General features: G+C 40.3%; 4 protein-coding genes across 5 annotated transcripts in view; 3 read left to right on the forward strand and 1 right to left on the reverse strand.

Moving 5' to 3' along the window:
- NF1 (neurofibromin 1) overlaps window positions 1-26,369 on the reverse strand; it is a 164,701-nt gene that overhangs the window by 35,438 nt on the left and 102,894 nt on the right. Inside the window, exons 37-38 of the mRNA XM_065418088.1 lie at window positions 1,860-2,292; window positions 1,257-1,597 (exon numbers count right to left, since the gene is read on the reverse strand). Of these exons, the coding sequence (XP_065274160.1) occupies window positions 1,257-1,597; window positions 1,860-2,292 (774 nt within the window). The remainder of the gene's footprint in view (window positions 1-1,256; window positions 1,598-1,859; window positions 2,293-26,369) is intronic.
- On the forward strand, window positions 3,637-9,800 carry EVI2A (ecotropic viral integration site 2A). Its single transcript, XM_065418332.1, has 2 exons — window positions 3,637-3,761; window positions 7,922-9,800. The coding sequence occupies exon 2, from the start codon at window positions 7,935-7,937 to the stop codon at window positions 8,709-8,711; it is 777 nt and encodes a 258-aa protein (XP_065274404.1). The 5' UTR covers window positions 3,637-3,761; window positions 7,922-7,934; the 3' UTR covers window positions 8,712-9,800.
- On the forward strand, window positions 13,894-17,164 carry EVI2B (ecotropic viral integration site 2B). Of its 2 annotated transcripts, none has more exons than XM_065418333.1 (2): window positions 13,894-14,043; window positions 15,484-17,164. In XM_065418333.1, exon 2 carries the CDS (start codon window positions 15,753-15,755, stop codon window positions 16,695-16,697), a length of 945 nt encoding a protein of 314 aa, XP_065274405.1. In that variant the 5' UTR covers window positions 13,894-14,043; window positions 15,484-15,752; the 3' UTR covers window positions 16,698-17,164. The 2 variants fall into 2 exon arrangements, with proteins under 2 accessions (XP_065274405.1, XP_065274406.1); XM_065418334.1 differs by having other exon boundaries at window positions 15,487-17,164.
- Window positions 21,110-22,459, forward strand: OMG (oligodendrocyte myelin glycoprotein). Its single transcript, XM_065418505.1, has one exon. The coding sequence runs from the start codon at window positions 21,110-21,112 to the stop codon at window positions 22,457-22,459; it is 1,350 nt and encodes a 449-aa protein (XP_065274577.1).

The raw sequence follows: 26,369 nt of genomic DNA on the forward strand, positions 1-26,369 counted from the left end.
TCAATGTGTACATTTGAATTTAGGGATTTTTGAGATTGTGACTAAAACCAGTTCATCCTTGGAAAATCTCTCCTTAAATATTGCAAATGTAACATTAAAGTGCTTATATCCTACACAGGTACATTTTACACAGTAATGGCAATAAGACAACTCTAGAATTCTCCTATGCATTAAAGTGAATGCGGGAAATATTCTCACCGTATTCCCACACAGAGAACAACACAGCCTATAAAAATTAAATGGCATGTATATGTATATTATACTGTGTCTATATAGGTACATACACATATACAGAGCTGCTAGAAACTGGAATTCCAATTATAAATTCTGAAATTTCAAAAAAATATTCTTTCCAAAACTGAAATTTTTGAATTCCCCACAGAACAGGAATTCCAAATTCACAGACCTTTTTGAAATGTTTGAGGTCCCCCCGAAAATCCTGCCCTCCGGGGAGCCTGGGGGTTCCAAGCAGCTGGGAGCCTGAAAGCCCCGCTTCTGAGGTAGTCCACCTGGCAGGTTGGAGCCAGGGACCCTGGAGGCCCTGGCTTTGAGGCAGCTTCTCTGGTGGGCTGCCAGAGATCTAGGTCTTCTAGGCTACCTGTCAGCCGTATTGCAGAGATGCTGGGAAGCTTGGAAGCCAGGCCTTGTGGGCTGCTGAGAGCCCAGGAAGCTCCCAAACTCTCAGTGCCTTGTCAGCCTGCCCGGTGACTAACCTGGCAACAAACCAGGTAGGCTTGTGACAGAAACCTGCCTGGCAAGCAGGGTTCCATAGGAAACCTACCTGATTTCTGTCAGAACTGGGATGTTTCCATAGAACTTTTTGATTTAGATGAACCTGCCTCTTCCACTGGAAGAATGTTCAGTTGGAAAATTTCCAGCCAGCTCTAATATGTCTCTTCCTTTTGTTTATTCTGCTTTCTAGCTGCAAAACAGCCACTAGTACCCCAAGACTGAATTCTAGTTTATGTTTTTAAAAACAAAGCCAGGAGAAAGATGTGAAGAGATTTAGGATTAGCTAAGTAAAGTAAAGTAAAGGTTTTTCAAAGTAAGAGTTAAGACTTCCAAGACTTTTACAGTTACCCTAGCACAGTTGATCTTTCTTTGGGAAATATCAATGTTACTCCTAGATAAATGTCAAGGTTGTGGAGCTTTGGGGAAAGAATAATTATGTTTGCTGTAAAACACTTACTAATGGGGAAACCTTAGAAATAAATTAGCACACATTTTGGTCAAGACAAGGGTTAAGAGATCTCTACCGTAAACTAGGGTCTGAGCTTCCCAGGTTAAGCAATGCTATATTCAGTAGTGTTCCAGGGACATCCTTAGGGCGGATTTTAGTATGTTGTGGGATGGAGTCTGGTTGTGACAGCTCCCATCGAGTCCGTATGTGAATGATGGACTGCACGATGGCTTCGCACTCCTGATGCATGAAGGTGAGTGGTGTGCCTTGGTTGGCAATGGTTAAGGTGAACTGGTTCTCATCGACTAGACATATCTCCTCAATCTCAGAGGCATAGTAAATGTCATTTAGAAACACTGTCTGTCCCAGGACTCTTGTTCGATCTGCTGATGTTACCTGCACAGCGGTAGACCCAACCTTAGAAAGGAAAGAAAAAGTATTATTTAGTAGCTGTAGCTAAGAATATGAAGAATGAACAAGATCTGTTATTACCACTTTTTAAAGAGTAGGATGAGTAGCTGAAATCTGAATGATGAACAAGTGATATATTTACCAGTGTGATGCATGAACTATATTGGTGATTTCTCCTTAAGACTTAATGACAGTAAAATAGCACACAGGTCTATAATGCCAAATTATACATAGCAATTCGATAGGAAGGGTGTTAAATGAGACTTACTTTAATAGAAACTTTGGTGTCTTTGTGGGCGAGTTTGAGAGCATTGTGGAATACTTTCAAGTCTTCTTCCAAAGCCAAGGTAGCAGCTGGAAGTTTCTGCTGGTCATGTTCAATGTGTTCTGCCAATTTCCCGGGAGAGTCTATAAAAATAAGTCTTTTGCTGCCTTTCAGGCCTGTCAGAAGCCGCTCGTGGTATTTGGTGTATTCCCTTACCCAAGAGTTGCAGTTGTAAATATAAACTGCTGAGACATTTTCATAAGCGAAGCCTGGAAACACTACAAACCACTTGGAAAGGAAGTCTGTTTTAAAGCGATTGCTGGGCCCGGCGTGAGTGAGGTCCACTACAATCTCATATGGCTTAGCATAGTATGGCTTCAAAGTTAGAAGAACATGGTATATCAATAAATCACCGTTGATCTGACCTGTTTTGAACCTAAGAAAAATAAGAAAAAACATTTCACATGTTGTTCCATGATTTCTCTTGGTTACGGTAGGAAAGCTTGCACGTAATCCTATACCAACTCCAGATATTCCAAAACAATTGTACTGGATCTGCAGAGACCATGTAGGCAATAGGCAAATACCATCCATTCCCATTAAGCTTTAGCTCATCCATCATATTGGATATTGGAAACAGTTTTAGTATGACAGAGAATTAGAAGGCAGACACTGAGGTTATCCTCTTTCTTTCTGAAGGAGTTCCATGGAATCTAATGTATAGCCATGCAGCCTCAGAAAGAGACAGAGAAGACCTCTATTTAACATTTCAATTAAAGAAAACATATGCTGCAGAGCAATGGCACATCAATTGCATCAAAATTGGATTACACATAAATAATGCAGTTTAGAGTCTCTCTCTACAAAGTAAAGGGGCAACATTATCTCAGCAAGGATTCCTCATCAAACGCCAATGTATTCACTTTTCCACACTTGCAAATTACACCCATGTTGAAACATTAAAAAGGTAATTTATAATAGTGACGCTGCCCTAATTAAGCATCTTCAGGCACTTCCATTACAAACCCTCTTTTGAAGGGTTTGTAACTCTCACACTGCATTTGCTGTAGGTTGAAACTTGGCATCCGACTGCCTAATTGGATGTAAGAGTGGCCAAACGACTAGTATAAATGTGCTTGTTAGATTTTCTGAAAACAACTAAACAAATCAGAAACTGCCTGAAATTATCTGAAAGATTTAGTTTTTAAGTAAAGCTGCTCTGCATCTTGAGAAGGACAGTCACCTTCCAAAATTAATCCAGAAGATTTTTAACATGGCAGATATAATTTTACTAGGTATCATTAACCCAAATCATAGTCAAACTCCACAGTAGCTTGTGGAAATCTGTGACACTTCTATCTGCCTACAGCATCTCTGTGCTACCATTACCTGGACTCTTCTAGCAAAGCTGGAGATTCTGTAAAGACAGAATTCAGACAAATACATGCAATAAAAATAAAAGTTAAACAATATTGATTGCACTGGAGACACCATTTTTATATAACACGTAGGGAAAATAATCTGGTATAAAGATAAACATATATATGGTGCAGCAAGCAGAGAGTCTCTGCCCTAAAAACAGATTTTTTTTTCGATTGCACTTCCTGTCATTCTGAGAGCTAATTTGGGCAAGTTAGTACTTTCTTCCCCCCTCTAACATGTCATGGTAGAGTTGCAGTGGAAAGGAAATGTGTCATCTCTGTGGTTTAGTTTTCTGAGTGAGGAAATACAACTACATATTTTAGTTAGATTCACTTTTTTTTTTTTTTTTTTTAAATCATCTTCTAGTCCATTTGTTTTATATTGCTGGTCGGTTGCATCCCAAGAAAAATATCAAGGAACTGCGTGATTAAGTAACAGAATAATCTGAAATTCAACTCTGATTTTGACCATACGTCTGGCAAGGTAGGTCCATATTTGCTTTCTTACACTTTGCTTCTGAGTTTGTTAGAATTTGTAGAAAGTTGTAATGCAAAAAATGTTTTTACAAAACGTCACACAATTCACTACAATGCCCATGTCTGACAACTGCGATCAAGAAGTGAAATACTATCTTTTCCCAGCCAGCCTATTTAGCTTGAATACAGGAAACTTACTAAAAATACAGATGTTATACTATGTTAAAGGGTGTTTATATTTCAGAGTCTGAGGCAAGCATTAAGAGTGTCATTCACTAGTTAGTCCCGTTGTGCCTATGTACTGTAGATCTTACTATACACTGACAGAAGATCCTATCTATACCTAAGCACAAAGGGGTAAATTAAAGAGAAAGATAACCTTTAATTATCAATTCCTTTGCTTTTGTTACTTGACATAAAACCATTAACATTTTGTCAACAAAGTTTGTTTATTTTTAACAGTACATCTGGTCTGGAACACTACAATTAACAGTGGGCTCATTGTACTGTCAGTGGAAGTATGCAGAAGCACTGTTGCAATTGTGTAACAGAAACATTAGGTGTTTGAGATACTTCCATTTATCAAATGCAACTGTACAGGGCAGACCCATCTCAAATGGCTAAAAATACCTAAAAAGGGGTAGTCAATTCAACTAGGGAATAATTTTTGGTTTACTTCAGCTTTCTCCTTCTACTTTGTTGCCATGTTACAAGACATCTTCTACAAACAATCTGAACCATTTTGAGATAAAAATCTTACCCCGCCTGCAGCTTATATGACAAGCTAGTTTTCTGCTCAGTTTGAAAAGGAGGAAGTCCTTACCTCAGAACTAAGTCTAATTTTAACTTAAATATGAACTGCAGAGAGAAAAACATTTGTGACCTTTACTACTTCTTTGAGTCTGGCTTCATACATCATAAACTCAATCTTTTTTTTTTTTTTAAAACAGTAGACATACCAGGAATATTAAGTCCTCACTTCCCCCGCTTTTCTGGAGGACCCTGGCATGTCTAAAGGACATCACTATTCAGCTTCTGCAAAGATGCCAAAATCCTTTAGCAAGTTCACTTTTCTATACATATGTGATTCAATGCATTAGGTACTTTGGTAGTTATGTTACAACTTTTGACTATGATTGAAAGTAAATAGATCTTTTCTAAGATGCTTTGAGTGGAAGAAAAGGTATTTTGTTCAGCAGAATAATCTTTAAAGCAGTAGTTTAAATACTTAGCACATTGGTAAGAACAGCCATGATATTTAGTCATTCTAATTTTAACAGAACATACTATACAATACTTGAATAAAACTATACAATTTGCTAATATTCACAAGTAAAACAGGGAAATTAGGTAATAATAAGGATGATCAGCCTCTAATTTCAGATATGCAATCTGGAGGAAATTACATCACGGACACAAAATCAACAGTGTATCAGAGGGTTGCAAATGCTGCAATTCAAAAAAGATCACGTTAATTTTCATACTTTTATTATTATTTCTGTATGTTGGTAGAATTTAAGTATTCCAATCAAGACTGGGTGGGTCCCATTTTGCTAAGGACTGTAGAATCACATATTGGAAAGTCCCTGCCCGGCTCTAACAATTTATAATGTAAGGCCTTCAATCTTGCAAAGAGCTCTATACAAGTTCAGAAGCCTGCTGGAGATCAGCTTCTTGAAGAATAAGGACCTAGGCTATAACAGATAGACAAAAAAAACCCAAAACCTACATATTGGGAAGAAGGGAAAGACAATACCAGAGCACGCTAAGCATTAGCCATGGTGCATCACCTGCCTACTTTGTTAGTATTAATTTAAGTCACAGAGCATTCTGTCTTCTTGCCAAATTCTATGGCTGAAGATGATGCACAAATCTGAATACTGTGCAATTGTAGAATGGAAACATGCTGTTAGCAACAACATGATCTGCATGATCTCACATATTTCAATGAAAACATTTTTTGGATTTTAGTGAGGCTACTACTTATATCTTGTGTAAGAAATTCCAGATCACTTTTCTTTATTCATCCGATTTCAATCCCCAAAAGAAATAGACTATACTGAAAATACTTTGTTTTGCACTACTATAGAAGTTTCTTTTATCTGTGTAACTGATATTAAAGCAACTTGGACACTGTCAAGTTGGGCTTTTGCAATGTCTGCGTTACAAACTCAATCCCCTTCCGGCAGCATAGCCGCCCACAGTGCTTGGTTCAAATTTGTCAATTGTAATTAAGAACTAAAATAAATGCAGCTTATTCAAGCTAATGAACGCTTCCTGCGCTGCTAACATCCATGCAACTAGATTATGGAAAAAGGGGACAATTCTTCTTTAAGAAACCCACAGAAACATCAGTAAATCAATAGAAATATTGTAAACCCAAAAAAGATACATCAGTTTGCTGGAAATTTACTAAAAATGATGCTTGGCAGCTGCATTCAGTCTTTAATGGATTAATATGAGCGGATACAGTAATTTACTGGTGTCATCTTTAAGATTGTGTAAAATGTATATTTTTTGTTTTGTTTTTAAACATGGCTACATTTCCTCCCCCTTTAAAATTACTTCATTACTCATTCAGGAGAGTAGGAGGTGGGAACAGGAGTTTTATAAATATTCCTTAGAGGTTCTCAAACAGTGGTCCGTGCACCACTGGTGGTCGGATAGTTCCCTCTAAGGTGCGCAGCTGGGTGGCCACACACAAAAGAATGAAGGGCCACCCACCTAATTAGTGGAGCCATGTAGGCATGGCTCCACTAATTAGGTGCCTGGACCCTGGAAAACACACACGTGAGGTGGGGTGGTGGCCTTGGTGAGAATAGGGGGTAAGTGGGAGGGGGCAGTGGGTGAGAAGAGGGGGTGGGGGGAAATTTGGGATGTGCAGGACTGCAGTGGCCAGAGAAAGATGACTTTCCTCAGTTCCAGGCTCTGTGGCTGCTGGGGAGAGACCCCCCTCCTTCTCAGCCCCAACTCGGGGGCTGCTGGAGTGGAGGAGAGAGGAAGAGGACCCCCCCCTCTTTCCCAGCCCCAGCTTAGGGGCTGCCGCGGGGGGTTGGGGGGGGGGGAGGGCATAGCCATCCATTAGAAAGGTTACACCACTGATATTAAAATATGAGTTGTGTGCTTTTATTTGTAGAACAAAAAAATGTTAATTATGTTTTTTTTATATAGCACTTTTATCCAAAGTGCTTTACAATAGTTAGCTAACGGTACAAAGAACATCTGGAAAGATCATTAAGTGGTCCACCGAGACCCTCAGCAATTTTCAAGTGGTCCGTGAAAAAAAGGTTTGAGACCCACTGCCTTAGATTGTTTTCTCCTGTATTTCTAAAAGAAGAAGTGATTGATTCAAAGGTGCAACTTGGTCAGCTTTAAAGAGAAGGCGCTATGACAGTATTCACTCATTTGCACACACAGAATCATAGACGATTAGGGGTTGGAAGAGACCTCAGGAGGTCATCTAGTCCAACCCCCTGCTCAAAGCAGGACCAACCCCAACTAAATCATCCCAGCCAGGGCTTTGTCAAGCTGGACCTTAAAAACCTCTAAGGAAGGAGATTCCACCACCTCCCTAGGTAACCCATTCCAGTGCTTCACCACCCTCCTAGTGAAATAGTGTTTCCTAATACCCAACTAGACCTCCCCCACTGCAACTTGATACCATTGCTCCTTGTTCTGTCATCTGCCACCACTGAGAACAGCCAAGCTCCATCCTCTTTGGAACCCCCCTTCAGGTAGTTGAAGGCTGCTATCAAATCCCACACCCTCACCCCACTCTCCTCTTCTGCATACTAAACAAGCCCAGTTCCCTCAGCCTCTCCTCGTAAGTCATGTGCCCCAGCCCATGAAACATCACTCAATAATTTGAGATGTCCCCCCCCTCCGAACTTTTCAATTTCTTTTTTTCCCTTAAGTCTAACACTGTAGAAATCTGTTCAATAATACTGAAGACTAAACACAAAAACACCTACTCTTTTGGAATTTAAGTAGCTACACTCTTCATAACATGCCCAAAATACATGAAGTCAAGTTACTGCAAAGAGAAACTTGTCTAACTATATAGATATAACATCTGCCTAACATTTCAACAGAGTTCCAATTCAAACCTTCAACATCAATACAGGAATACATTTACTAAACTAATACTATATTTTTACATTTTTACAGGTAACTACCCGATATGAACATGAAATTGACAAGGCGCTGTAACCCACATTTTGCTTTCATTGTTGCGACCATCTTTTCATTGTGCTTGCAAATCAGAGCGAACTACACTGACCATCCCTGGGTTACAAATGAGAGCTATTTGAGTACCATTACCCAAAACATAAGAGAAAACCAGAGTACCACTGAAGCCAGTACAAATCTTATTACGCAAGACGCAGATTACAATGACATTTCAACGACTACTTTTGAAATGCAGACAGCCGCCTTTCAATCATCAACATTTGGTCAGGAACCTTCAGCATCTTCCCCTGGCTTTAATCTTACTTCTGCAGTTCAAGACCCTTTGACCACCACCAGGACCCACATTACAACAAAAACTGAAAATTGTGAAGGAAAGAAATCTCTGTTACTAATTTGTTTCATTGTAATAGCAGTGCTTGTTGTTCTTTGCACATTTCTATTTCTGTCAACTGTGGTAATGGCAAATAAGATATCATATCTCAAAAGATCTAAACAAGGCAAGCGCATGCCCAGGAGTAATGGGGATTTTCTGGTTACTAGCAGTTTATGGCCAGCTGGATCAGATACATGGCAGAAGAAGTCTAAAGAGCTAACAGGGACTGACTTGATGATGCAAGACCTGATATCAGAGACAGCTAACACAGTTCCAAAGAAAAATGCAGTTGAAACAACTGAGAAACTCACTAGCGGAAGAGCTAATCATCAGAAAAAAGAAGAAGCATCAAAACCATGTGACAGCATCATAACCAATTTTGTAGTTGAGATTTAAGTAAAGCTCAGATTCCTAACAGAGACAACATTGCAGCCTTGAAGTAACATTATAGTGCCACAGGAGAACCAGGTTCCCATCCTGGATTTGGTTTTCCACTGCATAACAATGGGGACTCTATGCAGTAGCACACAGCTCCATGGGAAGGAGCACCCCAACTTGTGCGCAATCAACCTTTCAGTCATTTGAAACAGTATCCTGCATTGTTTTAAAGGGAGACCTATCCATTACTGCTTTGAAAGAAATTGGTGGGCAATGGAGCTGAGTGGGGATAAAGCAACAAAACATTTAGGATATTAGGGCAGCAAAAGGAACCCCACAAAGGTCATAGGGAGGGACCCCAATAGCCTAGTAGGTATAGAATCCGCAAAGTGCTATTTATGGGTATACGATTGCTTTTTTATTTTAAATGAAGCTCATTTCTCTCTGATGTAAGCAGTGACCCACAAACCAGTAGGTTAGAAGACCACTCTGATATTGCAAACAGAATTCTCAAGAGCTCCTAAGCACATTTTTGTACATCAGAGGTTCTCAAATTGTTATCTGTTGACCACTGAAGGTATGCTGAGAGCTGGCTGATCACATAGTGCTATCTCCTCCTCGTTGCCATCTGCTAAATTATATTAAGAAACAGTTATAAATAACTAACAGGCAGGCAACTGCTGTAGTTGTTAGAGAGATGTTGCGTGATGACAAATGGGAGGAGAGGGCCACCAATGGGGAAGTATTCCCTCAGACTAACTCTATACTAAGATGTGCTCTGGATTGTGAAGAAGTTTGAGCACCCATATAGTACATGTTGTGTGAGTCAACTTCTAAAAAACTAGCATTTTCAGTTACTTGTGCTAGCATTTGTTTGGTTGCAACTAACTTTAAAGCAAATATATTGTACAGCCAAGATACGATTTCTGGTCTTGTTCTTGGCCGTAACATAAGCCTACCTTGCTTTTGAACTAATTTAAAGTCAACTGTATTTGCTGAGCTTTAAGTTTGTGCAAAAAATATATAAAATTTGTTTTATATGCAACAGGGTTGGAGTAAAACTCACTTGGTAACACCAATAAAAACGTACAATAGATTTTGAAACAATCTGATTCATTCTTAATTATAGTATATAGGGGTTTCTATTGTAATGAAAGAACTTCTAGAATATTAATTCTCCAAAATGTTTACTAAGGGGAAAATTACAATGTGTTTCACTGGAGAGTGAAAAAGAAATGCACTTAAGTAGTTTTTTTGTTGTGGATTTGCTCGTTTATAAGAATGAAGATGAAATTTTACTACTTTAATCTAGCTGACTTTATCCAGAAGATTAATACAATGAAACCTGCACTAAGGACTACCTACCAAGAACTACTTTAACATAAGACCATTACTACGAAGTATCCCTAAAGATTTCTTTGAGTACCACTTCAACTTTTAGCTCCTCTAAGCTGGTCTTTTGAATGGATTTTTGTAATAGGTTTCACTACCCTGAGGAAAGATTCACTACCCTGAGGAAACTGGAGAGGCTTCTTGTTTGTGCACATTATTTCTATACCTAAGCACAGATTAACTGTTTCACAGATGTCAGTTAATTCTTGGGATCTTGAAAAACCAAACTAGCAATTTCAACATTTTCCTTGTTGTTCTGCATATTAAGCTAGTCTACAACTGTGTTAGCAGGGCACTACTCACAGTTGCATACAGATGTGATAAAACATTTAAGTCACACCTCTTCAAAATGTGTGCTCCCAACTGATTAATATTTGTATTGCCACAAAGGGAAGAGATATTGCTAAGGAAAAATTTCCTCCTTCCAGACATATGGATGGACATATAGCAATTAAACATCTGTACTGGGATAGGACGTAGAGGCCTCACCCAGGTTACTAAGCCATTGTGCTAAGCACTGTAGAAACACAGCAAATAATTGTCCCTACCCCAGACAGCTTGGAATCAAAATACCTGTAATATTAGGCCAGACACACTTTAAAGTAGTTAGAAAAACCATGAGGATTTCCTGGGTGGCACAGTGATTCACGTACATTAGTAGATTGCTTACAGGTACGTTATCATATTTTTCTGTGCGTTTAAAACAAAATTCTGAGACAATATGAAGTCTTGCAAAAATCATTTAAGAGACATTAAAAGATGCCTTAGATAGGGTTACCATACGTCCGGATTTTCCCGGACATGTCCGGCTTTTTGGGCTCCAAATCCCCGTCCGGGGGGAAATCCCAAAAAGCCGGACATGTCCGGGAAAATCGGGACATGCGGGGCCGGCGGTGCCGAGCCGGGGACCGGGCCGGCGGTGCCGAGCTGGGAGCCGGGGGCCGGGCCGGCAATGCGGTGCCGAGCCAGGGGCCGGGCCGAGCTGGGGGCCGGGCTGGCGGTTCGGTGCTGAGCCGGGGGGTGCCGAGCCGGGGGCTGGGCCGGGGACCGGCAGTGCTGGGCGGGCCGGGGGTGCTCGGCCGGGGGCTGGCAGTGCTGGGCGGGCCGGGGGTGCTTGGCCGGGGGCTGGCCCGGGGCCGGCACCCCAGAGCCCGAGCCGACCCAGGCTGGAGACGCCGGGGGGGCCAGACTGGGCCGCGCCTCCTCCCCCCACATCTCCCTTACCTGCTTCAGGCTTCCCGCGAATCAAATGTTCGCGGGAAGCAGGGGAGGGGGCGGAGTTGGGGCATGGGCGGGGCTGGGGGCGGGGGCGGGGCCCCGTGGAGTGTCCTCCTTTTGGAGGCTCAAAATATGGTAACCCTACCTTAGAGGAACTACCTACAAAAGTTATTTTCAACAAGGACAAATTCTCCAGTTCTGAAAATGAACTGATATGCAGGCTTGATCTTTAGTCCAAGAAGCAGCTTGTAACTAGGTCTGTTGAACTGGTCTGGCAAGTGTTAAAAAAAACCACACGCTTATGGTAGCTCCTGAAAACTAATGGTTTGGCCTTTCCAAACTCCCCATACATTCCCTATCTACAATGTATATATTTTGATGCAAGAAAGTGTTGATTTTTAAAGCTCAGGAAAATAAGGACATGTAACCTATTTAAGCACCAAATCGATCCTCCTTCACTGAAAGTGAACTTATTCCATCAAGGAACCCAACTTGGAATGAATAAACCCTATTACATATATTAATATTTCTACCTGTTCAGCCAGAAGCGATGGTCAGGGGTGCAAGCCTGCAACAGCAGACACTGAAGTTTTATGCACTGGAATTGGCTGTTGCTCCTCTGGCTAGGATGGTAGAAGGAGTAGACTGTGGTGCTTCCCTTGGTTTCAGGGAATTGATTCCACTGCTATTTGTTCCCTGGGTCCCTTGGGGAGCAAATTTCACCTTAGCGTGTTGCCTTATCCCCTCTGCTCCCCCAGACCCGCAGCACGTAACTTTCTGTAGAAGTTGAGCAGCAGCAACAGAGATCAAGGGCCTATCCAACTCCCACTGAAGTCAGGGGGAGTCTTTCCATTGGCTTCTAAGGGGATTGGATCATGACACCATTGCTGGATTCCGTTACAGCTCCCCTGGAGAACAAAGATGTGGTCCCAGTCCCCTCTACCAGCAGAAAACGTGAAGAGAAAAGCCACCAAAACTGTTCAGCTCCAGTTATAGCAGAACACTGTTTACTATGGAGAGTAGGGTTACCATATTTAAAAATTAAAAAAAGAGGACACTCCACAGGGCCTTGGCCCCGCCCTGCCCCAACTCCGCCCCTTCCCCTGCCGGCCCTGCCCCAACTCTGCCCCCTCCCCAACTCCGCCCCCTCCCCTGAGCCCCCACATTCCCCCTTCTCCCTCCCAGCCATGAAACAGCTGCCCGAGCACTACCGGCTTTGGGCAGCCCCCAGACCTCCGGACCCTGCACCCCCGGCCGGGCCCTTCCCCTCCCAGGCTCCGGCGGCAGCTGCTGCGTGCTGCTCCTTGACTCCTCAGCTCTGTAAGAGCTGAGCTGCCTGAGCGCTACCGGCTTCAGGCAGCCCCCATGCCTCCGGACCCTGCGCCCCCGGAGCGGAAGTGCCTGGCCGGTGGCGCAGGGTCCGGAGGCATGGGGGCTGCCCGAAGCCGGTAGCGCTCGGGCAGCTCGGCTCTTACAGAGCCGAGGAGTCAGGGAGCCCAGCAGCCGCCGGAGCCCGCTCTAAGGTAAGCCAGGGATGCCAGAAGCTGGGAGTATTTTTCCTGGACATGTTCGGCTTTTTGGAAATTCCCCCCGGACGGGGGTTTGATTACCAAAAAGCCGGATATGTCCGGGAAAAACCGGACGTATGGTAACCCTAATGGAGAGTCTCATTTAAAAAGTGATTTTACCATACACCAGTTCTTTCACATGCATGTAAATGTCATATACTGCACATTACTTTTTCAAAAAGCCCCTTGAGTCAGTGATGTCTAAATTGCTATGAAAGAAATATTTAAGGAGGAGTTCCCTCCCTGCTCTGCACATAATATATAAAATGCACATACAGTCTAAACTTGTTTCTATGATTTGACTATTGTACACCCAAATACAGCACTCCTCTGCACATTTGCTCCTAATCCCCTCTATTTCTGAGAGGCACTCCAACCTCTGTTAATCTACAAGGATATAGTAGCTACTATCCTGCATTTTTTGCAGGATTCAAGCACCTGACGTTGATCAAAAGGAGCCCTGTGGATTTCACAGAGCACAACCCCTCCCAATTGCAGTCACACAGTGTGGCAACTACAAAAATCGCCTATTTGGAACAGTAGTAATAGGAAAGTTTTTAATGTGTTTTTAGCTGCCTTTTAATGCAATTCAGGAAACGAAAATATAGAAGGGAACCAGCACCATGTGATCAGCCAGCTCTCCACAGACCACCATTTGAGAACTTCTGATCTAAATCACTTTTATTTGAGCCTCTTTGAACAGTAATAATTGTTGCACTTCACCAGAAAAGCACAGAAAGTATGAATAAGATTGTGTTAGCCTCAATCTACTTCTACTTAATATATAAAATTACTATTGCTCATGTTTTCTCTACAGACAGAGGCACTAAACATTAATACTACTAAGCATATCTTACGCAAAAATTGCAAACATGACTATTTACACTTTTTTTTTTTTTTTTTTTTAAAACACAACAACATATTCCAAATTTGGTCTTCAAGTATGCGACTTTTGAACATTAATTCTTAGTCATCTCTCTAATCTTGACACTTCCGGCAGCAAGTGTTGATAAACTTCCTCTTTCTATGCAAAAAACTTTCCACGTGAGAACAGCGGACCCTTTTAGAGCTCTTTAATGTGCAACACCCATTCTGACTGCTTTAGTTTTGAAACAGCAAAATGTTAACTTAGTATGTGAAGCCTGTTTAATACAAGAGACATTATTGTACAGGTAAGAAACAGTTTTCATATGCTAAGATTTAACTGCTTTGGCTACCTAGTTGTTGATGTGACATTAAATAACTTGTATTTTGCAACTTGATGGTGTAGAATATTTTGTAATGAATTTATAACTCGTGTACGGTATTCGGTTTTAGAAAATGGTTTTCTTCAATGTGTTATTGTTCTGAAGATCTCTCCGTACTGTTCAAATATTGCTATTAGAACCAATAATTCTCAAAACCAAGTTCAAAGTCTAATCAACAGTTAACAATTTTAGATTACCTGGAATTTCCCCTGTGAATTTTTATGTTAACAGCTGTGAAAATTTTTATCAGTATCTTACTGAGCTCTGATGAAATCCACATGTAGAGAAGGAGAGCAGAATAAGCACAAATGAGTGAAATATTTTTACCTGTTGCAAGTCTAAACATTAATTCAGTATTTTGACATGTTCCCAGAAGTTTTAACTTACTGCCTGGATGTGTTTATGCTCTGGTAAACACTAACATGTACATGAAAACATCTGTGCTTTTATTAATAATATGCACACTGAACTGAGTTCTCAACGTTAATTTACCAATAAATGTTCTCTTCATGCAATTTAAATACGGAAGGTACATCAAAAGAAGCAGGATGAATTGGGCATACTGAATATGTCCTTTATTAATCTCATCATATTTAGACTGATGCTTGAACTTTAAACAGTAATAGCAAAAAACTCCACTCCATTACAGCAAATGAATTTACATTAACATTTTACCTCTCACTCCAAAAAACATTATGTATTCAGGAGTCCATTTATAACAATGATCTACTGTTGAAATTCTAGTTCCATGCCAGTAACTGTAGCAGAAAATCATCATTTTAAACAGATATGCTCCAAGTATTAATTTATAAAGAGAACTGAGAATCCAAGATAAAGGTTAAAAGTATTGAAAAGAAAGTACATTATATTTAGGGATGTTACTTGTAACTAACAAATGTTAAACAATGCAAAATCACTGTTGTAATGAGTGGTTTAATTTGCATTTAATTTCCTGTTTAAAAGTGAGGATCTGAACTTTTCAAGGAAATTTGACAATCCATACAGATCACTACTTTGACCTTTTTTACAGTCTTCTCTCCTAGTCCTTTTTTGGCAACTTGGAAAGAACATTGTGGCTGTTCCCTTTTTAAACAAAACCACACAAGAGGAAATTTAGGACCAATGACGTCAGAAGTGTCCCTGCTCCTCCTCAAGTCAGTCACAAACCTGACATTCATTTCAACAGAAGCAGACATGGTGTTTTAAAAGAATAGTAGTTCTGCCATTTACATAGCTTTACATCAATCTTACTGTTGGTAGTCAAAAGCAAATTAATGAAGATAAACAAGATTTTAATTATAAAACAAATCTATATTGTAACTCTGAAGTTAAAGCTAACTGTATTTTATTCTCTTTTTACTGCAGAAGATAACATCACACTGCATATGATCAGCAGAAGGGAAATGAACACCAACCATATAATCCTAATTTTCTTCTATGGACAATTGTGGAGATAACTTTCTACAGAGATACAGAGGCTGCCAACAAACCTATCGTCAACTATTTTTCTGACACAATCAAGGAGAACATCGGTCAGTCTTGAAAAAAATAAAGGAAATACAGCTCCCAGGTTCCCGTACCAATCAAATGAACTTGCCATCTTACACAAAACTGAAGAGCCATCAGCAGCTATCATGACACCTCAGACCACTACAACAGAAGAAAGTGAATCCAGTGATGGGAGCTGGATAGCTGCAATGTTAATTGGCATAATTTTGTGTGGTATGATGATAGTTATTATTATAATTCTGCTGTGGAAATGCTCAAAAAAGCCAGCTCGAGTTGATCCAAACTGGGCAGGTCGCTCTCCATTTGCAGATGGAGACACACCTGATATCCTTGTGGAGAATATTAAAGACATGGAGATGGCCACAAAACGTACATCAGTTCTCTCTATCTTGCCATGGAAATCTAACAAAAACACGCCCCTGGATGATTCTAAAAACTCTGAATCAAAAGAAAGGCCTGAGAAGCCACCCAGCTGCAACACAAAGGAGAGCAACCAATCTACCCCTACACTAAAGGGAGGCTCTGGCCCATTAGCCGACAACATTTCGGTTTCCTCTTCAAATATTATCAATGGGCCCCCACCTCCTGTTTCAGATGGACTGGGTGATGTATGCAACCCTCCACTCAACCCAATCCTTCCCCCACCTGAGTCACTTGATCTGCCACCTCCACCTGACGAAGTCCAGGAGAATCACTGTCCTGAAATCAGTAAATCCCTTGAATTTCAATCAGAAGCACAGAGCCAGTTTCCCCCTCCTCCTGACTTACCCAATCAAGATACACTAAAGGGAGGCTCTGGCCCATTAGCCGACAACATTTCGGTTTCCTCTTCAAATATTATCAATGGGCCCCCACCTCCTGTTTCAGATGGACTGGGTGATGTATGTGACCCTCCACTCAACCCAATCCTTCCCCCACCTGAGTCACTTGATCTGCCACCTCCACCTGACTGGCTTAACGAAGTCCAGGAGAATCACTGTCCCGAAATCAGCAAATCCCTTGAATTTCAATCAGAAGCACAGAGCCAGTTTCCCCCTCCTCCTGACTTAACCCATCAAGATGTAAATTAACCATTGCTGCCACCACCAGCATGACCAGACCCTGGATAAATTGAAGGAGCCTGCTTTGCAACATATTTCACATCCTTCTTAAAAGTGTTTTGAAGCAAATGATTACGTGAGAAGTGGAGATAGACAAGAACTATATGAAGTTACAGCTTTTATTAAACATCAGCTTTTTACAAATGGGAACTGCCTACTGATTTGTTTGAAACTAATCACTTCAATACAGGGTATGGACGGTAGCTAAAGGAAAAAACGGGACCAAGTACTTAAATGGTGGTCTAGTATTTACAGATTTTAAAAGCTATAGAAAAAGAAATTTCATATATACAGTTTTCAAAATGCAATGAGTCCAGCTTTATAGAAAGACAGCTTCTAACTTTTATGTTTGCTTTTCCGGGCTGTATAACTTGAATTAACAGTCACTTTAGCAGCACACTTCACATTTAATTTTAATAAAATGTTTGAATACAAAGGCGTCTCGGTGACTTGTACTGAAATTAAAATTCACTAATTTTCACTTGATTAAACACAAAACCTCTGATTAGAAGCAAAACTCCAGTGCCTTGACACACTTACAAACTTATATGTTTTCCATATAAATTTAGGTGTATTTACTGTACACTACTTGGCACTTCTATAGCACATAAATGAAGTATCTCAAAGCATTTCAACAACTAGCCCTCATAACAGCCATCCAAAAGGGAGAGGAACCCTTTTTATTTTTATTTTTTAAACTGACCAATCATTTAAAAACTGAACTTATTTCCAGCAGGTGTTTAGTTGCCAGCATCTCTTCAGTCTTTTTTATAATATCAGGGTTTTTGCAGCCTTGAGGTCCATTACAAACATTGCCATCTGTAAGAGAATTAACCCTGGAAAAGTTATTTACAGTAAAAAGACTGAGACCCTATCAATGCTAATTGTGGATCCATCACGCTGGATTAATTCAAAAGGAGTCTAGTGGTTTCTCTCACCCACTCGAAAGAAAAATTACTAGTGTACGGACTCTAATTTTTTGCTAGAACAGTAAGAAATGTTAACTTTGATGAACCATTGCGTTCACAAAGAGGAAGGAGCTTTATATTTGTAGCTTAGCAGAGCAGAGTGCTAGGTGACTGTAGGTTTCCTAAAAAAAGCTCAGCAAAACCAAATACTTATCACTGGGGCACAAGCCTACTGCAGCGTTTATGCTTATTAAAGACATTTTATAAATGTTAGTTCAGAGAAAATTGATTTAAACTCTATTCAACATTTAAAGATCAAGACATACAATGAAGGTCTATTCCTTCATCCACTCATTTCAGAGGAGTACAAAGGCCTGGTAATGTGGTTATGTTAGCATGTGTAACAGGAAGATAAAGTGCATCTGGAGTAATTATGAGCAACGTGCAATGTGGTACAAAAAGAGGGGAAGAAGAGAATGAGGAAGTCTATTACTGGTACATAAAAATAAACTGAAAGAATTAGACTTCAGATGGATTTTAAACTGAGAGCAACAAACGTCACTGAGCATAAGTTCTCAAAAGGAATAGGGTAAAAGTGTAATATTATTAAAGAGAACCAAATCCTACGATTTTAGCTGGCGTCAAATGGAGTTTTACATGTAAAGATTGCAGAATTAGGCCCAGAGTTTGCAAAACAACTTTGTGAAAAGCTCTGAGCACAATACACATTTTTTAGCTGTAACATGCAAGTCTTAATGAAAAGGACATAATTTACCTTCACAAGAGTTAAATTAATACAACATGCCATGAGCCTCAGAGTTAACTTTCATGTACTGTATGTTTGGACAAAGAATATTGATTGACGAATACATTTACAATGCCGTAACCTTCAGGTGAAATAACGGTTTCTGCAAAGATGAACCTTTGTGGAATTTTATAATGGATCTTGCTCAAGAGAATTCTTCTGTGTGCTATATAGCAAAACCGTATGTGGCAGAATATAAAACTTATTTATATGTAAGCAGATCTGGAGAATACATTTGCAATCATTTTAAAGATCAAAGAATTTGAACCAAGAAACTGAAATCCTAATAAGACTTAGCATGAAAAGTCCATATTTAAGATTAATCAAAATGAGGCTCAAAATACCAGCAGCCTGTATTACGAATCCAGATTTTCCATAAAGCGGATTCTTCGAAGATTTTAGGAAGAAATTATTCAACATTTAAATAAAAGCTGCTTTAGTTTGAAAAAATAAATTAGTCAAAGAAGGGAGTCTGTTCTTTAAAAAGTAGCTCTACTCTGAAAAGAGAGTTCCTGTAAAATATGGTGCCTTGGGATTCCAAGTTTATTGTCCCATAATAACTTAAATATGTAATTCACTCAGTTTAAAAGTAAAGATATTTTTCTAACTGCCAGCTCTGAAAAGTCAAGCTGAAATTCAGTTCAACTGTATTCTTTCTGTCTCATGGATCAACATCGGCAATAAAGCTTCTGCTGGCCAAATTCCGCCTTAAGTTTCACCTGAGCAGCCCTTTTATCAAAAATGGGGTAGCAGAACATGACCCTGTATTTGGATCTTAATTAACTATTTTGATGAGGATATATGATCCAGAATAGAATTTAGCACACTCAATATTTAGTTTCATAGGGATAAGCTGCCAGATGCTGAAACCAGCTGTCCATAACATTTTGGCAAAAAAGGAAACAGTTTAGAATTCTAAGATTGCAAGCTTTTTGGAGCAGGGAGTGTGCATCTGTACATGCTACACAGAGCATATTGTTAGCACAGAATACAAAAATAGATAAATGACTGCAAAGGTTTTTTTTTAAATTGTCATTGACAATAAACATTAAGTTTTACATCTACATTTTGTTCACTGACAGAGGAAAAGCGAAGATAAAAGTAGCTACATAAGATGCCAGAAACAATGTGTCAGAAGGAAAAGTTTTATAAAAATTAAGGATTTTAAATGCATGCATGATATAATCAAATTAAAAACGAATAGCATAAAGCTGTACATTGATTGTTTGAGGGAAATTTAAATAAAGTCTCACTGAGGATATTGGTAAAAATCCCAAACAGTACTAGACTGTAGCTGATAGAATACACTGACAATCTCATTTTAGCAGGGGAAAATTAAATTTTATATATACTTCCAACTTGAAAGTATTACGAAAGACTTGGGCAGTATAGTTTAAGAAGGCTGAAGCAGAGGAAGCCAGAGTTAATTTGTAAAGACATTATTACAAAAGTGTAGATTAAAATGAAGGTACCAAGAACATAGCAGATATGAACAGCAGTTGTAAATAGGCTTTTAGGGGGAAAATCAGCAATTAAGCAAAACTGAGCTACAGAAATTCTACTGGCTGTTATTTGTGTAGTCAAACTTACAGGTTTTATTTTGATGGAGCCACATCTTGAAAAAGATGCATATAGAGAAGTTTAGTAACTCAATTAAAAACCTGTCTATTTTGTTGAGCATGCACCCCTTGCAATAAATTTGAGTCAGCACCAACAACAGCTCTGCAGTCCTCCGATGTAGTGCTGATCAGGTGGTTGCAGAGCCCCTGCTAACAGCAATATGATGCAGCTGAAGAGGAAAGCACAATCCACAGAGAGGAACTGTAGCTACTCTCCACAACAAGGCGACCTTTAAGCATAAATCTTTCAGAGAAATGATGCACTGATACTGCAGAAGGGACTGTGGTAAGTGTGGGGTTTATTGGTTTGTTTTTAATTGCAAAAGACTTACTGCAAAATTAAAGATTCGGAAATAAGACTGAAAATACTGGTCTATAACAATTGCATGCACCAGAAATTTGCTGCAGTGACAGTTAGATTTCATTCCAACGTTAATTCAGGTTTCAAATATACATGTTGGCTAGCTTTAGAGAATGGGAGTAAAGTTATATAAAGGAAGGACATTACTAATGTCTATTTTGGAATAGAGATGTGGAATCCGGATTTCAGGTTTCAAATGAGTTTGTAACAAATTATCTAGAGGAACTTCAACAAATCTTATTAAAGACAAATACAGTGTGCATGTGTGGGATTGCTACATTACTGCAGAGATTTTTAAGGCAGATCCATTTGACAGCCATTTTTTCATCCATCTGTGTAAAAGAGCACATTATTCCTAAGATAATATAGGCTTGAAATCACTAAAAAACAAAGCAGACATTGTATAACATTTGGAATAGACTTTCATTTTAGAAAGAAAGCCCACAATTGAGCTCAAGGGGGAAAGAGAGATGAAAAAATGAGTTTCATTCTGCCACATACCTGTAAATGGAGGGATGCTTTGTAAACAATTATAAAAAGGACTATACCACAAAGGATATTTTTAGATTTTTTTTTTTTACCCAATTTCTCCAGCAAGTCATCAGTGCAAAGATGACCCTTACAAATGCATTAAGTATATTATCGATATTATAAGGGTGTCACTTTGGTATATTTAATTTCAGGCAACAATGGAATACCAGATACTGAAAACACGTCCTTGTCTACTGGTCCTTCTGATTTTTATTCCCACTGTTCTGTGCATTTGTCCTTCTAAGTGTACGTGCTCAGGAAACAACAGAAATGTGGACTGTTCTGGCAGAAACTTGACTACATTGCCACATGAACTTCAAGACAACATTACATATTTAAATCTGTCTTTTAACCACTTTGTTGATCTTGATCATCAGCTGACTCAGTTCACCAATTTGAGGACCCTTGATATTTCAAATAATTGGCTCAAGAACATTCCTGCTCATCTGCCCAAGTCTCTATGGGAAATATATGCCACGGGTAACAATATTAAAGTTCTTCAGAAACTTGATACAGCTTACCAGTGGAATCTTAAAGTGCTTGACGTTTCCAGGAATATGGTAGAGAGAGCGGTACTTATCAACAATACATTGAGCAGTCTCAAGTTTCTCAATCTCAGTAGCAACAAACTTTGGACAGTTCCAACCAATATGCCCTACAACATAGAGACGGTGGATCTATCAAACAACTTCTTAACACAAATACTTCCAGGAACACTGGTGAGGCTGCTACATCTCACAAACATTTATCTGCACAACAACAAGTTCACATATATTCCTGACAAAGCTTTTGATCGGCTCTTTCAACTACAAGTCATAACACTTTATAACAACCCATGGTCATGCAACGATAAGCAAAATATCCCTTACTTGCTCAAGTGGGTGAAGGAAACAGCAGCCATTGTGATAGGGTCTCCATGCCCCAATCAAACTACGTCTTGGATTAATGCCACCCCACTTTTGTCTGCTCCCACAGTTACAGACACTAACCTCAGGGGTAAAGGAACAAAGGCAGTAGACACGAATGGCTCTCCAATGGCAACTGACCCAATCCAAGTGACAAAAATACGTGAACAATTTCGAGCAAATGAAGTTACATTAAATGCTACCTTAAGCCAAACTGTATTATTTACAAGCACAGATAGACCATTACTCCTCTATCCAGAAGTTCCGACTACTCAAAAAATTAGTTCGCATGAAGCAGCAGCCACACACACTATCTACATTAAAAATTCAACTGATGTGAACTCAAGCATGATGAGTTCAACAGGATCATCCACTACTCCCATGACCCTAAGTATTACCAGCAGAATGCTAACAAACTACTCTAAAATGCCTGCACAAAGCACAACTGCTACCTTAAGGAAAGAGGAGTCCACCACAAATATTTTTAACACTCATGCGCCCTCCAAAGCAAGCATTTGTGAGGTGTATTCATTCTATGTTATAAAGCTTAATGCAGTGGCAGTTCTGATTGGCCAAGGGCTTGCATTTTCTTCTGAAAATTAACAAATTTACTCCAGTGAGAAATAGTTGGAGCAAAACCATCCAAGTCTAAGAGTGAATCAAATACAAGAAATTCAGTTTTGAAATTCTGACTCTGCTCTGTACTAAGCTGCTACTTATTTTAATGTCGTATTGAGTAAAACTAACCTATCAAATGCTTTGTTTTTATGAAATGTGCTTATTTTGTATTTACATTTTTAATTTTCCTTGCACAAAAATAATTTTATGTATTGGTTTTATGTATGTTTTATCATTAAACATCCAGAAAAAATAAAAGGCCTGTAACATATCTGCTTTTTCTGGCTTGATTTGCCAATCAGTGATTCTTGTAATACGGCTGTTATGATCCTCTAAGTTAAAATGAAATGCAAAAGAGGGTGAGGGGAAATAAAGTAAACTAAACCTGTTTCACTAAACAAAGTTATTATTTGTGGAAATATGGTTGTCATGTATATGTCTATGTTTACTTCATAAGTATGAAAGATATTTTAATATGAATGACGAGCCACAGTTTTAAATTCAGGAATTAAAAATAATAAATTATTTTGGTATCTACTGGACTGGGAAAAAACACCAAGGAAGGCAGCAGGTCTGGTTTTTCAAAAGGAGAAATGCGTGTCAAAGGAATGGTTTCTCTTCCTGGCTCTCCCACTGACAGACCTTGGGCAAGTCACTTCACATCTCTGTGCCTTCAATTCCCCAGATTGTAAAAAGGGGATAATATAGACCTACTATGAAATTCTTGGATAACAAGCACTATAAATAAAAAAGTGATTGCTAAATGTAATTCTTTAAAATTTATTTCAAGCACATCTCTAGCAAACTAAAGCCACTTACTCCATTGTACTTAAAGGAAAATCATTACATGACTGGGTCACGATGTACCTTCATACTAATTTTGATCTGCAAAATGAACTGCAAGCAAATTTACCTATGCAAGATTATACAGCGTATGTCAATTACAGTAAATATATGATGATCGACTAATTAAATAGTAGAATGTACTTATTTGTCATTGAGACAAACCCTTGTGTTTTGAGAGCCATCAAGGCCAAGAAGGCACGAAATTTAAGAGGAACTGTCTAATCAATTTTGTTTTATGTGCCCACTTCCTTTTCTCAAGGGGATGAGCTCATAATTTAGCATGAGTATTATATTCTGCACACTACTGAGCAGAGTTATACTTACATGCATGGTTCCATGTACTCTGCTGCAGAGTAGAGCTAAACTGTGCAGCAAAGGTACTTGCTATATCCTACTGAAGGTCTGCAGCAATGCGAAATACAGAGAAAAACTATTGAAAAAAGAGTTTTAATGAATTTATAACTAAGGCTATGATTTTTTCACGGAGGTTGCGGAAGTCATGGAATCCGTGACTTCCAGCGACCTCCGTGAATTCAGCCCCAGAGGCTGGGAGCAGCAGTGTCCCCCAGTCACCTGCAGAGCACCCTTGCCGCCAAGTGGGGTACCCTGCAGCACCCAGCCGCCAGGGGCAGTTCCCCCTCCCACAGAGCTCTGAGCAGAGTTCCAAGTGGCCCCGCAGCTGCTCAGCCTCTGCAGGCGATGTGGGTACCCCATAGCTGAGCTCCCCATTTTGTCACAGAGATTATTAGTAAAAGTCAGGGACAGGTCATGGGCTTCCATTAATTTTTCTTTATTGCCTCCGACCTGTCCGTGACTTTTACTAAAAATATCCATGACAAAATCTTAGCTTTATTTATCACCATCACTCTCTTAATATTTCATTATTACAAGCCTTTGTTAATGTTTGCCCACGCATTTCAGGCAGTTGCTTAATTTCCAGCGTGCCACAGGATCCAGCATGAGGGTGCAGCAAAAGCCAGGGGACCCCACTAGAATTTAAGTTCAGCATGTTGTACTCCCTTTTGGCTGCTAGGCAACGGATATAGAATATTTACAACCCTCCTTTTAGCTATCTGGGAACTGGAAGGAGGCAATGGAGAGGAGCACTGTGGGAATGAAGTGGGAAACGAAAGCCAGGCACTTGGGGATAGGGAGTAGCTGGGAGGGGCTTTCAGAAGTGCTGCAGGAGACATATTCCAGTTCCTTGAATTGAGAATACTGTTGGAAGCCACTGATCTGCAGTGCCTTTGTCAGAGAGGCTGGTAAGGGGAACTCCTCATCAAGATTGCACACTGAAAACAGAACTGCCTCTGTCTCCTTTGTAGAAAAGGAAGAGGCTGGCAGGAAGCGGAGTTCTATCTGCTGTGAGTGGGCATGCTCCATGCCAGATGCTAAAGCAACAGATTGAGGGGCTGCAAAATTTTCATGAATAACCATCTCTGCTTTAGAGCTAACCCTAAAGGTAAATTCTAAATTTAATTCCATGGCCATTGGAATCATAATTCACAAGACTGCTCCTCTAGGTGAACAATATTTCTATGATCAAAAAACGGTCAGAAAGGGATGAGCAAGCAAACTGCTTATACACCTCTACCCCGATATAATGCAATCCGATATAACATGAATTCGGATATAACGCGGTAAACCAGTGCTCTGGGGGGGCAGGGCTGTGCACTCAGGCGGATCAAAGCAAGTTCGATATAACACGGTTTCACCTATAACGCAGTAAGATTTTTTTGGCTCCCGAGGACAGCGTTATATCGGGGTAGAGGTGTATTTTAAAATCTAACTGCAAAGTATATGTTGAATGATGAGACTAAAAAACTCAGTTATTTCACTGACATCCAATTACACAGTTTTTAATATTGAGTTATTGGTAGTGCTCCTCTGAAGAAAATAAATATTCACCATAACTATTATATATCCTCCAAATGCCTCACAGCTATCGATAGGTTAAGACCGTACCATCACATCTCTGAATAGTCTTGGCTTTCCTATGCAAATAGGTCATCCCTTTCTGAACATGGTACCCAGTTCAAAATTAAAACTTCTGGTGTTATGGAGGAAAATTGGGGCAGTGACCAAATAAGAGCAAACCTAAAAGGTTACCCTGACACACTTTTTCTGTGTGTCCTTTTCAGTTATTAAGCTAATTTACAATTAGATCGTGCCATTGATCTCAAAGCCCACAGAGATTTGCAGATAGCTAAAATATATGTGTTTACCCACTACAGAAAAGCAGCTACTTCTTGGGTAAAACTAAGCAACTAGGCAGCTGTTTAGCATCTAAGAGTATGTAACAGTTGGGACAAGAAAAGAAAACTTACAATCTTCCTGATCTTTTGTATGGAGATTTTCGGTAAAAAGAATGTAATTACTCAAGTTGAAATGTAAACAATACTAGCCCTTGAGACAGGGGTGGGCAAACTTTTTGGCCCTAGGGCCACATCGGGGTGCGAAACTGTATGGAGGGCCGGGTAGGGAAGGCTGTGCCTCCCCAAACAGCCTGGCCCCGCCCCCATCCGGCCTCTCCCACCTCCCGCCCCGACTGCCCCCCTCAGAACTCCCCACTCATCCAACCCCCCCCCGCTCCTTGTCCCCTTCCCACCCCCTCCCGGGACCCCACCCACTATCTAACCCCCCCATTCCCCATCCCCTGCCCCCCCCCAAACCTCTGCCCTATCCAACTGCCCCATTACCCGCCCCCCACCCCGAAGCGCCCCCTGCTCCCTGTCCCCTGACTGCCCCTGGGGACCCCCTGCCCCTTATCCAACCCCCCGGCCCTGTGGTTGCAGGGGAGGGGGAGCAGTGGGGGAGGGTCCCGGGGCTAGCCTCCCGGGCCGGGCAGGACTGCCCACCTCTGCCTGAAGAGCTTACCATGTAACTTCAATGACCGCATAAAATCAGGGCCAACAGAAGCGTCTCATGATAGGCAAAGCCAACCCTTCCTATCTGCCATTGAGTCTGATGTAACAGATTTATCCACTGGTGTCAATTGGCTTTGATGAAAATTTTACCTCAAATCTACTCACAATCATCAGGTGTATTC

The sequence above is a fragment of the Emys orbicularis genome, chromosome 17 (assembly GCF_028017835.1).
Source record: "Emys orbicularis isolate rEmyOrb1 chromosome 17, rEmyOrb1.hap1, whole genome shotgun sequence".
Taxonomy (NCBI): domain Eukaryota; kingdom Metazoa; phylum Chordata; order Testudines; family Emydidae; genus Emys; species Emys orbicularis.

What these genes read in the sequence shown, in the direction of transcription:
- EVI2A (XM_065418332.1), top strand. Translation starts at nt 7,935, where the DNA reads ATGAACATGAAATTGACAAGGCGCTGTAACCCACATTTTGCTTTCATT.
- EVI2B (XM_065418333.1), top strand. Translation starts at nt 15,753, where the DNA reads ATGACACCTCAGACCACTACAACAGAAGAAAGTGAATCCAGTGATGGG.
- OMG (XM_065418505.1), top strand. Translation starts at nt 21,110, where the DNA reads ATGGAATACCAGATACTGAAAACACGTCCTTGTCTACTGGTCCTTCTG.